Source organism: Indicator indicator, chromosome 1 (assembly GCF_027791375.1).
Source record: "Indicator indicator isolate 239-I01 chromosome 1, UM_Iind_1.1, whole genome shotgun sequence".
NCBI lineage: Eukaryota > Metazoa > Chordata > Aves > Piciformes > Indicatoridae > Indicator > Indicator indicator.
The window spans coordinates 129,210,893-129,223,915 of record NC_072010.1 but is presented as its reverse complement, the minus strand read 5'-3'; the positions used below and the strand labels follow the sequence as shown (position 1 = coordinate 129,223,915).

The 13,023-nt window shown below is 45.8% G+C and overlaps 1 protein-coding gene across 1 annotated transcript in view; it reads right to left on the bottom strand.

Annotated features, from left to right (window-relative positions):
- Positions 1–3,027, bottom strand: part of SH3KBP1 (SH3 domain containing kinase binding protein 1) — a 114,079-nt gene extending 111,052 nt beyond the window's left edge. Inside the window, exon 1 of the mRNA XM_054381236.1 lies at positions 2,904–3,027. Coding sequence (XP_054237211.1) covers positions 2,904–3,012 — 109 coding nt within the window. The 5' untranslated portion in view covers positions 3,013–3,027. The remainder of the gene's footprint in view (positions 1–2,903) is intronic.
- Positions 3,028–13,023: the final 9,996 nt, after the last annotated feature.

Genomic DNA, 13,023 nt, shown 5'->3' with positions numbered 1-13,023 from the left:
CAGGGGGACCTTAAAGCTGCCTTCCAATACCAATGAAGGGATCATACAGGAAGGATGCAGAGGGATTTCTCAGGGTATCTAGAGACAGGCCAAGGGGGAATGGTTTGAAGCTGAGGGAGAGGAGGGGTAGACTGGAGCTGAGAAAGAAGTTCTTCAGTAGGAGGGTGGTGAGACTCTTAAATAGGCTGCCCAGAGAGGCTGTGGATGCCTCCTCCCTGGGAGGAGGGCAGGCTGGCTGAGGCCCTGGTCAGCCAAGTCTCATTGAGAGGCATCTCTGCCCATGGCAGGGAGGTTGGGGTAGATGATCTCTAAGGTCCCTTCCAACTTAAGCCATTCTATGACTACCCTGTGGCATTTAGGGCTGCCTTTTCAGTAAAAAACTGCCACACTTGCCACAGAGATTCATAGAATGGTTTAGGTTGGAAGGAACCTTGAAGATAACCTAGTTCCAAATCCCTGCCATGGGTAGAGTCACTTTCCAGTAAACCATGTTGCTCAATTTTAGAAGATCTTAGAAGAGTTTTTATTGCTGAACACAGCAATTTGCTTAGCTGTTCTCACTTAAGGTTACTTTAGTACCATGGCCCCAGGACAAAAGAGAGGAAGCTCTGTTGGCCTTATTATGCTCTGTGCATCCTTAGCTGTACTGCTGGAGTATGACCTGCTGCAACGGCAACAGCTGTGAAGAAGCAGCCAAGATGAAAAATTTACCAACCCTGACACAATGTAGAGGTAGCCATGAGAAGTGCAATCCCCACCAATGCAGCAACATCCTACTATGAAATCTGTTATTTCTAGACTTAACTCTTTCTTCAAGCTACAGATCTTTGTGTCAGTCTTTGCTTCTCCCCCTTCAATAAATATGAAGTCTGGAGTTGTCCACTGACAAAAAGACAAAGAGAACTTCTTTATCTTCTAGTGTGAAGTGTCCCTGTCCATGGCAGGTGGGTTGCAACTAGATGATCCTTAAGTCCTTTCCAACCCTAACAATTCTATGATTCTATGATCTCCTGAATCCCTTAAGGCCTTTGGGCCAGAAGGAAAAAAAAAAAAAAAAGAGGAGAAAGTCTGTGCTCTAAGCATCATCATATTTGGAGTGTTATCCCCTTGTGACTGAAGTGAATCTCTGCATCTGCCATTAGCCTCCTCCAACTAGGAGCTGAAGCGATATGGAACAGACTTGGTCCCTAGACAATTTCCCAACTCCTCATATGGTTCTGTACAGCAGCCATGAAAAGAGAGTAATTCTTGGTAACTTAATTCTGCTGTTACTTGGAAAAACCTATGACCCAAAGCAGCAATGTTGGACATGTGTCCAGATTCAAGATGACATTGCAATCTCAAAAAACAAAGCTTTCTGAGATTTATTTCCACCTTTTTTTTTTCTTTCAGAGGACATCAATCCTTGCAGAAGAGGTGCAGATTATTCCCCCCTGCATTTGAAAGGAAGTCATGCATATTGCAGAGATTATTAAATCTTCCTCACTTGCACTTGGAAACCTTAGGTTTAAGAACTCTTAGTCAAATTGCAGCTCAAATAAAACATTCCCTGCTAATATTCCCTGGAAGAGGAAAATTTCCATATGGATAGTCCTAACAGTACAGAAAACATTCCAAAATGGAAATTACATTACAGCAATGATTAATGACAGGAGATTATTCTAAGACAGTAAACAAGAAACTATCCAGTGAATTTTCCAGGAAAGAAGTGCAGCTCATCTAATGCATATGGCCAATTGTCCTCCCACAAACAAAGGAGAGCAGAAACATAACCTAAAGAAAAAACCCAGCTTTTATATTGCAAAGTTTTGGTTGTTATATTCTGTTGTGATATTTCTGAGAGCAGATCTGGGGGTAAGGGAAGAGACAAGAGACCTGCAGGCTTTCATTTTAGTAACTTAAGCCTCTGCACTGGGCATCAAGGCAGATGTGAAGAGTACACACTGCATCCTGAAACAGAAGATTGTGACAGACACTGCCCAGGAAACTAAAACATCAAGATTTATGCTTTCCGCTCTTTTTGTTGTCTTTCTTAATGTTTTATCTCAGTTAGCAGTCACTGTTCCAGACAGAACTTGAACACATGAATGTGGAGTGACATCATACAATTGTCAGGGCTGGAAGGGATCTCAAGGATCATCCAGTTCCAACCCCCTGCCATGGGCAGGGACACATCACACTACAGCAGGTTGCTCACAGCCACATCCAGCCTGGCTGCAAAAACCTCCAGGGATGAGGCTTCCACCACCTCCCTGGGCAACCTCTGCCAGTCTCTCACAACCCTCATGGGGAAGAATTTCTTCCTGATGTCTAACCTAAATCTCCTTTCCTCCAGCTTGGATCCATTCCCCCCAGTCCTGTCACTCCCTGACACCCTCAAAAGTCCCTCCCCAGCTTTCTTGCAGCCCCCTTCAGATCCTGGAAGGCCACCAGAAGGTCTCCTGGGGGCCTTCTCCTCTTCAGACTGCACAACCCAAACTCTCTCAGTGTGTCCTCAGAGCAGAGCAGCTCCAGCCCTCTGCTCACCCTTGTGGTCCTTCTCTGGACATGTTCCAGCACCTCCAGATCCTTCATATCAACCTGCAAAAGCTCCCTACATGCAAGCTGCCAGTTCCTTACTCTAATTAGCTTTAGTAATCTCCAAATACATCTCTCCTTAATTAAATGCATCTAGGAAGGATTTCTTTAGGAAGAATGTCTGTGCAGATTAATGTGGCAATATTAAACAGTCTAAGAGGACAAGGAGATCTTTTTTATTGGGTTTTGGGGTTTTTTTCATTCCCGGTGTGCCTTTAGGGATATATAGACTCCAGCTTTATCTCTAGAAACAAAGTTGATTTCTTTTTCTTCTTTTCTTTCAAATGTCTGAATGTAATCTGTATTTAAGGTTCCATGTACCATACCTTTTTTGTTGGTTCTAATAATTGTCTCAGACAACAGTAAAGGGCTTCCATTGGAAACTTCATTTATAGGCTTCTCTGGTGGTTTGTTGGCAGTGTTTTCTTTCTTCATGTCCTTCTTTATTTCCTGCAGAAGACAAGGCAGGTAGAGAGGGAGAAGAAGAATTAGTTAAAACAAAGGTATTACAAAATATTCTAGAACTCAAGCTCCCAAGGTTTCTTAAAGCTTCTATGTACATAGCCTTGCCTATTCTGATGTTACATCAAAGACCCTCCATAAATTGAAAATGCCACAAAATGAAAGTAGTTTTCAGTAATTCTTCTAACACACTAATTAATTTATTTTTCTTTGTAGAAGAGGTGAGGTGTGAAAATTCTAGGACAGCTTTGCAAATATCCTACTAAAGATCATCAAAGCTGAAAAGGAGGGGAGAGAGGGGGTACGAATTTCTCAGTTTATCCATCAATTAGCTGCACTTTTGATGCACAGATTCAGCCCCTCATGTAAATGCAGCTTCCCCTCTGTCAAGAGCTCACAGAAACAACAACCATAGGAGGAAGAAAATTAACTAGGAAAATGTGACAAATGTTACCATAACTGCCAGAAGCATACAGAGAGCCTGCTGGCAGAGCTCTTGCTAGCTGGCTGCTTTTTGAGGTGATCGACTTCTTTGGTACCACAGAAAGAAAATGTGATGTGGTGTTCAAGGCCAGGCTGGATGGGGCCTTGAGCAAGCTGGTCCAGGGAGAGCTGCCCCTGTCTGTGGCAGGAGAGTTGAAACTAGATGATCTTTAAGGTCCTTGACGAGCTAACCCATCCTATGAATCACAGAATCACAGAATGTTAGAGCTTGGAAGCGACCTCCAGAGATCATCAAGTCTAACCCCCTGCCAGAGCAGGAGCACCTAAGGCAGGTCACACAGGAATGCATCCAGGTGGGTTTGGAAAGGCTCCAGAGAAGGAGACTCCACAACCTCTCTGGGCAGCCTGCTCCAGGGCTCTGGCACCCTCACTGTAAGGAAATTTCTCCTCATGTTGAGCTGAAACCTTCTATGTTCAAGCTTGAATCTATTGGTCCTTGTCTTACCACTGTGCACCACCCAAAAGAGCCTGGCCCCCTCCACTTGACCCCCACCCCTCAGCTATTGATAGACATTGATCAGATCCCTCTCAGCCTTCTCTTCTCCACACTAAACAGCCCCAGGGCTCTCAGTCTCTCTTCCCAGGGGAGATGCTCAAGTTCCCTAATAATTCTCATGGCTTTCCCTTGGATTCTCTCCAGCAGGTCTCTGTCTCTCTTGACCTGGGGAGCCCCAAACTGGACACAGGATTCCAGGTGTGGTCTCAGCAGGGCAGAGCAGAGGGGCAGGAGAATCTCCCCAGCCCTGCTGGCCACACTTTTCTTGCTGCCCCCCAGGATCCCATTGGCTCTCTTGGCCACCAGGGCACTTTGCTGTCCCACACAGAACTTGCTGCCCATCAGCACTCCAAGGTCTTTCTCCATGGAGCTGCTTTCCAGCAGGGCAGCCTCTAGCCTGTACTGGAGCCTGCTGTTATTCCTCCTCAGCTGCAGGACCCTTATTGAACTTCATGAGGTTTGCCTTAACCCAACTCTCAGCCTGTCCAGAATCCTGTAGATCTTACTTAGGTTTTCAGAATATCAGACATAAGCACTACACCATAGAAAGCAAATTTCTGTTTGAAGTTTCTGAAGTTATTTGAGAATAGCATCAAGCAAAACCAAGAATTTCCAAATCATTGTCTATAAGATGCACTTCAAATCTCAATTTCACAATCATTTTTGTAACCTTTTATTTCCCCACTCAAATTGGTATTTCCAAACTGAACTGCTAGCTACACAATCTTTAATTCAGTCTTCTGCATCTCCTCAAGTCATTTACTGTATATCAATATTCCATTATCAGAGATAAAATTTTCATAAAGTGCTGCCTGAGGGGACAATGAATCTTTTATCTAGTGCCCTAGTGCCATCACACAGGTAAAAAAAGTACCTAAAATCTAACTCAGCACAGTAACAATCAGAAGTAAAACAAAAAATGTGAATAAATATGTGTATGAAAGGTGACTCTGGCTGTGTGATTGGTGCTCCTATTATTAAAAGAAGAAATATTTCACACAGTTCTTGAACAAAAGTGAACCCCAGGGTAATTTAAGAACATTGCATGCCTTTAGAAGAAACCTGTTATATAACCTTCTAAAGAAGTGGACTCGATTAATACAGACATTATCCCACAAGGGGTTTAGTTCCACAGCCTTAAAAAGTGTAAATATGTAATAAATGAGTCCATCCAAAGCTTGTTCTATTGGAGATTTAAATTTAGTTTGTAGCTAGGTGACAAACTCATAGATTAACAGAATGGTTTGGATTGGAAGGGACCTTGAAGATCATCCAGTTCCAACTCCCCTGCCATGGGCAGGGACACCTTCCACTAGAGGAGGCTTCATCCAACCCGGCCTTGCACACTTCCCCTGGGCAACCTGTTCCAGTGTCTCACCACCCTCACTGGAAAGAATTTCTTCTTAATCTCCAGTCTAAATCTGCTCTACTCAAGCTTAAAGCTGTTCCCTCTCAGCCTATCACTACAAGTTGTTGGGAGAAGTCCCTTCCCAGGTTTCCTGTAGGTCCCTTTCAGGCACTGGAAGGTTGCTCTAAGGTCTCCCCAGAGCCTTTCCTTTAATCTCTTTTCTCAAAACATATATTTTACATTTCAAGAGGCAATTTTTGCTGTGATTTCTTGCTAACAATGTCTGCAACTTCAAACAATACATTCAGTTACCCATTTATATTAAAATTTCAAAACAGAACTCTGCTGCAGAGGACCTCAATGCAATATTCAGTCCTTCTGTGACATTTTCAGTAAAATGAGCTAAGAGTCAATGAATAATTCTAAATGTGCTTGGATAAAAATGCAACACTGATATTGTCAAGACTCCGATAGTTCTACTATGAAATAAACAACAGAAGGCCACCAAGATGATCAGAGGGCTGGAGCACCTCTCCTGTGAAGACAGGCTGAAAGAATTGGGGATGTTCAGCCTGGAGAGGAAAAGGCTCCAGGGAGACCTTAGAGCTACATTTCAATATCTGAAAGGTACCTACAGGAAGGTTGGGCAGGGACTGTTTAGAAGGGCTTGGAGTGATAGGATAAGGGGCAATGGTTTGAAATTGGAGCAGGGCAGATTTAGGTTGGACATCAGGAGGAAGTTCTGCACAATGAGAGTGGTGAGAGACTGGAACAGGCTGCCCAGGGATGTGCTTGAGGCCCCAGCCCTGAAGACATTCAAGATCAGACTGGATGTGTCCTTGGGCAACCTGACCTAACTGAAGGTGTCCCTGCTGCCTGCAGAGGGGTTGGACAAGATGACCTCTGAGGGTCCTTTCCAACCCAGTGCCACCTGTGACTCTGTGAATATGTCCAGCAGCAAAACTGGAGCAAACCTTTCCTGCAGCTGAGTTAGCATCAATGTGAGAAGTATCTTCAACCAGAAAGATGGTGGCAGCATTAAAATCCAGTAGGCTTTTACAGCACTAGCCTGAAAACCCCATGAAAAGAAAAATGAGAAGCTTTCAGATACAACAAAGAAATCACCTGACTTCATTTTCCTGGCTTCTGCATCACTTGAGACTGACTAATGTTTGGCTTCTCCTTTCTAGGGCAACACCACCTCCAGAACACAGAGGCAGAACATGTGACCTTCAAGCACGATGATTAAGACTGAGATCTTTTCATCAGCAGGACATGACAGCAGACATCTCACAGCATCACAGAATGTTAGGGGTTGGAAGGGACCTCAAAAGCTCATCCAGTCCAAGCCTCCCGCCAGAGCAGGAGCACCTAGGACACGTCACACAGGAACACAGCCAGGCAGGTCCGGAATATATCTCCAGAGAGGGAGACTCCACAGCCCCCCTGGGCAGCCTGCTCCAGTGTCCTGTCACCCTCACAAGGAAAACATTTGTCCTCATGTTTCCATGGAACTTTTTTCTGCCTCAACTTCCACCATTGCCCCTTGCGCTGGCATTTGGCACCACCAAGCACAAGGTGCATTTGGCTCCATCCTCTTGGCACTCACCTTGCACATCTTTATCAAGATGAATGAGGTCACCCTCAGGCTCCTCCTCTTCAAGCTAAACAGCCCCAGCTCCCTCAGTCTCTCCTCATGAGGAAGATGTTCCACTCCCTGTAGCAGCTTTGTGGCTCTGTGCTGGACTCTTTCAAGCAGTTCCCTGAGGAGCCCAGACCTGGACACAATATTCCAGATGTGGCCTCACCAGGGCAGAGTAGAGGAGAAGGAGAACCTCTCTTGACCTATTCACCACAGCCCTTCTAATCCACCCCAGGATGCCCTTGGCCTTCTTGGTCACAAGAGCACATTGCTGGCTCATGGTCAACCTTCTATGCACTAGGACCCCCAGGGCCTTTGCACCCTCACTGCTTTCCAACAGGTCAGTCCCCAGCCTATACTGATATCAGTGGCTCAGTCAGCAATTGGAGTGGGAAAGGGAGCTTGAAGAGTTTGCTTTCTCCAGCAGTTCCCTCCAGCTTCTAAGAGCTCTATAGATCCCACACTGCCATTGCACACATCCTCTGAGCTCATGACTAAAGTTATGCTCTTCTTCCACTCCAGCAGCATTCCACATGCTCTCTCCTCTTTCACTATCAGCTTCTTCCAAGTTTAGAGTAAACATTTTCCCAACTGCCTGGTAGGCATGTGACACAACTTTTGAAACAAAAAAAAAAAAAGGGTTACAGTTCATAAGCCTCCTATTTTGTGCTTAGTGCTGCCTAGTTCTGAGGTTATTTGTAAACCACAGCCTCCTAAGCCTCTCTCAAAGGGTTCTTTGGTTTCTGTATCTAGCCTTCAAAAATCAAGTCTATTTCTGAGGCTCACATGACATCTATCTGATTTACAGCTTGATAGAGAAAAGCTGTATTTGTTCACCCAGTTGCACATGCTGAATAGAGTGACTGTTCCAGCAGTAACAGCAGCAGGATACAGAACCAGGGCTCTGATGTGCCTCACCCCCCTTGTTAGATTACAGCAAAAAGATTCACAGATTCATAGAATGGTTTAGGTTGGAAAGGACCTTGAAAATCATCTAGTTCCAACACCCCCCTGCATGGGCAGGGACACCTTCCACCAGCCCAGCTTGCCCAAGGCCTCATCCAGCCTGGCCTTGAACACCTGCAGGGAGGGGACATCCACAGCCTTCCTGGTCAACCTGTGCCAGAGTCTCACCACCCTCACTCGAAAGAATTTCTTCCTCATCTCCAGTCTCAATCTGCCCTCCTCAAGCCTCAATCCATTCCCTCTCATCCTGTCACTACAAGCCCTTGTTAAAAGTCCCTTCTCAGATTTCTTTAAGCCCCTGCAGGCACTGGCAGGCTGCTCTAAGGTCTCCCCAGAGCCTTCTCTTCCCCATTTCGTGTAACATTTCCTGTTTACCCCAGTCCAGCCAAGATGCCCGTGCTATGATGCCCTTGCTACCACAGCTGTAAGGAGGCCATGCTCTGCCCCAGATGAATTCCTCTCTTCCTCTCCTAGACACCAACACCCAGTATGCTTCATCAAACTGAAGCTCCTCTTCTAAAGAGTCTCCGCATTCTTCCTCTTTCACTACAGCTTTGTTACCTGTCTAGCAGGTACTCTAACAGCACCTCTGATCCCAGGTCATGGTAACAGAAAACATGCCAGTACCTCTCTGAGATGCTACAATCTAGGTGCAGCAGCAGATTGTAGGAAGAAGCAGGAAGGATCAGCATGGGCCAGGTGCATCAGCATTTTGTCAGTGCCCTGACACCTTTAAGGAAGCCTTGGCAAGGCATCAACTCCATTTGTGGATCTTTATGTGCAAATTCCCCACATAGGTGAGAAGTACAAAAGCAGAAGCTTGTTATAAACTTATTAGAGAGGTGAGGAAACCAGAAGTTGTCACCAGAAGAGGGACATGCAGTCCTACCACCCATGTATGAGGCACTTGGGAAGTGGTGATCCAATGACCCTAAACATTCAGGCAGAGAAGATGCAGAGCTGACATGGACTCTGCATTTCTGAAACCTTACAGAGGTTGTATGGCTGCAGCAGGTTAAGTGACCTCTGTATTTCACACTGCCATCAAGTTGTCTCTTAGTACCTGCCAGTGAACCCCTAGAGCACACACTCCTTCCTCCTCCTCATTTTTAATCTGAGGCTAAGAATTTGTTCTGCTTTCCATATTTAGCAGGGTATGTGAATAGTGAGGTTCAAGGCAAGGGGCACTGCTGCAGCAGGGACTGAGGGAGGCTGAGGGAGCTGGGGGTGTTCAGCCTGGAGAAGAGGAGGCTCAGGGGAGACCTCATTGCTGTCTACAACTACCTGAAGGGAGGTTGTAGCCAGGTGGGGGTTGGTCTCTTCTCCCAGGCAACCAGCAGGTGAACAAGGGGACACAGTCTCAAGCTGTGCCAGGGGAGGTTTACGCTGGATGTTAGGAAGAAATTCTTCCCAGAAAGAGAGATTGGCCATTGCAATGTGCTGTCCAGGGAGGTGGTGGGGTTGTCATCCCGGGAGATGTTCAAGAAAATCCTGGATGAGGCACTCAGTGCCATGGTCTGGTTGATTGGATAGGGCTGGGTGATAGGTTGGACTGGATGGTCTTGGAGGTCTCTTCCAACCTGGTTGATTCTACGACTGCAATGGGGAATATGCCTCTTTTAACTGGTGCCCTCCCTCCTTCTCTCTCTCTCTTCAATTGGTGCCCTCCTCCTCCATGCTCTTCAAGACAACTTCTGGCCAGCCAGATTTCCATCAGTTGGATCTCCTTCCTTCCACCTGTGTTTGGCAACAGCACAGCACATTCTGTACATGTTTAGCTGCACAAAGGTCTCAGTACATGAACACACATAGACAAGCATCTGTGCAGGTGCTTAGAAACACCTGGATGCTCTTCCTTCCATTTCTGAGTCCTGAGGCAAGGTACTGGATGGGGCAGGCCAGGACACAAAAGGTGATTCTCAGCTAGCTACACCTCAGCTCACCTTCCACAGAATGGAATGATTCAAACAATTTCACTTTTTAATAGAATTAAGTTTTTTCCTACAAAGGCTTCATAATGCAAATCACATCCTAAGCTGCATCCAAAGCAGCGTGGCCAGCAGATCCAGAGAGGTGATTCTGCCACTGTGCTCTGCTCTGGTGAGACCTCACCTGGAGAACTGTGGCCAGCTCTCAGCACAGGAAGGACATGGACTTGATGCAGCTAGACCAGAGGAAGACCAGGAAAAGGATCAGGGGACTGGAACAGTTCTACTGCAAGGGCAGGCTGAGGGAGCTGGGGGTATTTAGCCTGCAGAAGAGAAGGCTCTGGGGAGACCTAAGAGCAGCCTGCCAGGACCTGAAGAAGGCTACAAGAAGGCTGCAGAGGGACTGTTTGCAAAGGCCTGCAGGGACAGGATGAGGGACAACGGTTTGAAACTACGAGAAGAGCAGATTTAGATTGGATGTAAGGAACAAGTTCTGTACCATGAGGCTGCTGCAACACTGCAACAGGTTGCCCAGAGAGGTAGCTGAGGCCCCATCCCTGGAGATACTCAAGGTGAGGCTGGACAAGGCTGTGAGCAACCAGGTCTAGTGGAGGATGTCCCTGCTGACTGCAGGGGACTTGGACTAGCTGACCTGTGGAGGTCCCTTCCAACCCAAATCACTCTAATTCTATGATTATTACTTTGCTTGGAAGTGCAATGTTGCTCCTCATGGCTTCAAGCAGAGTAGGATATGCCAGAATTTATCCTGTTAATAGTTTCCCCACACAGGCATCTGGCCACATTAAAAAGCAGACCACAGTTTTAGAGGGTGATAAATGAGTATTTCACACAGTAGAAATATTTCTGCTGCAGTATAAAGAGCCCTGTGTGTACTACCACACAAAGCAGAGCTGATAAGACACACAAGAAACTGCTTGAATCCCTAAATTTCCAGGGTTGTCTTTCTGTTCCTTCTCACAACCACACCATTTGAAATAGATGGCCACTACAGAAAAAAAAAAATCAAACCAAACCAAACAGCAGAACAAATTGAAATGTGTTAGATAACCAGATAATCTAATCACTATGACACAGACAGGTTTGGAGGAAAACAAAGCAGCACAAATCCTTTATGCAAAACCCTGTCACACACCAGATGATCCTCCACAGCAGGATTTTCTAATGAGAACACTAACTGACTTGTCCTGTGTCTTGCATTCTCTGTTTAAAATCATCTGAAGAATGAAAGCATTTATCTTCTTCCAGTCATTTGTGGTACAGAAAAAAGGAAACTAAACAAACAGAAGATAATGAAAAAAAAACCTGAATGGAAGTCACTATGCTACACAAAACAGACAAAATCCAGGAAATGTAGGTGCATAGAATATCAAAATTTACATTTCAGCCACATAGAAAACCCCCCTAATTGGTCCAGAGAGCCATTGCCCCTTCCAATTGGCAAGAAAAACTATACCAAATCATGAAGTCACAGAATGGTTTGGGTTGGAAGGGACCTCCAAAAGTCATCCAGTCCAACCCCCATGCACTGAGCAGGGACATCCTCCACTAGATCAGGTTGCTCAGAGCCTTGTCCAGCCTGACCATGAACAAACATCTCCAGGGATGGGGTCTCAACTGTCTCCCCTAAGCAACCTGTTGTACTGTTCCAGCACCCTCATGGTGCAGAACTTGTTCCTAACATCCAATCTAAATCTGCCCTTCTCTCATTTCAAACCATTGCCCTTGGTCCTTGGTGCCTTCTTGTAGCCCCCTTCAGGTACTGCGAGGTCACTATTAGGTCTCCTCAGAGCATTCTCCAGGCTGAAGACCCCCAGCCCCCTCAGTCTGTCCTCATAGCAGAGGTGCTCCAGCCCTCTGATCATTTTCATGGCCCTCCTCTGGACCTGCTCCATCAGGTCCATGTCCTTCCTGTGCTGAGGGTTTCAGAGCTGGACACAGTACTCTGGGTGACGTCTTACCAGAGCAGACTGAAATACTCTATAGAAGCCTTCAATCAGACAATTCCACATCACAGAATGAAGAAATGCGCCATAAAAAAAAATATCTAGCCAAATGAGTTTGCTTGCCATTGTTCTCTGACAGACCTGTCTTCAAATACATGTTGCTCCATTAAAATCAAGCCAATTACTCAACCCTCTGCATCTACAAAGCTTATCCAGAGAAGCCCCCTGAATCTATGCAGATAGGGGCAAGCGTTGTGTAATTCCCCTGCATGTAAAACTAAACCTTAGATTCTTGAACATCCATCAGGATTTTAAGAGTCTGCTCAGACCCAGAGGAGACTTTTTCCAAGAAGAAAAACAGGACCATGGAAGTATTTATCTGAAAGATAGTGACAGGATTTTTCAGGGGGTTGTTTGTTTGCCAACTGGTTGTCTGAAAGCTGGCAGGCATTAATGAAATTAGATCCTGGCTTAAGTCAGGGTTAATGAGATCAGGGGTAGACACACCATTATTCCAATCACACCCCATGTGAACAGTGTCTGCTGCCAGGCTTGTAAATCAGAGATTAGCATTTAACACCCTTCTGCAGCTTGACTGTTTGGGGCTAGAGGTCTCTTCATAAATACTGCTGCCATCGCTTGCCACCGCCGCACGAGAAAATGCACTGACTCCAGGTCCTCCTGGTGCTAAGCACTGACAATTTCAAGATGGAACTGATGGCAGAGGCAGTTCCTCAGCATGTTCCTCAAGTCTCACAACCCTTGCAGCTATCAAGAAAAACAATCTGTTATTTAATTATTTTCCTTCTTAATCTGACCTTGCTTCCTACAAACATCACAGGAGGTGCAGGTTAATTCACAGGAGGTTGGAATGGGGAGATACCCCTTGTGGATTCTTTTTTTAGTCTACTATAGCTTTCTGAGTTTCAGCATCTTGCTGACAATCTCAGTTCCCAGTAGTGACTGTCCTCCCAGGATGCCTGGTATGCAAAAAATGTACTGCAAGGATTGAAAAGATCCTGTTTCGAAGAAAAATAAAACTCAAAACCTGACAAGATTCATCGAATGGTTTAGGTTGGAAGGGACCTTCAAGAGCATCTAGTTCCAACCCCCCTGTCATGGGCAGGGACACCTCC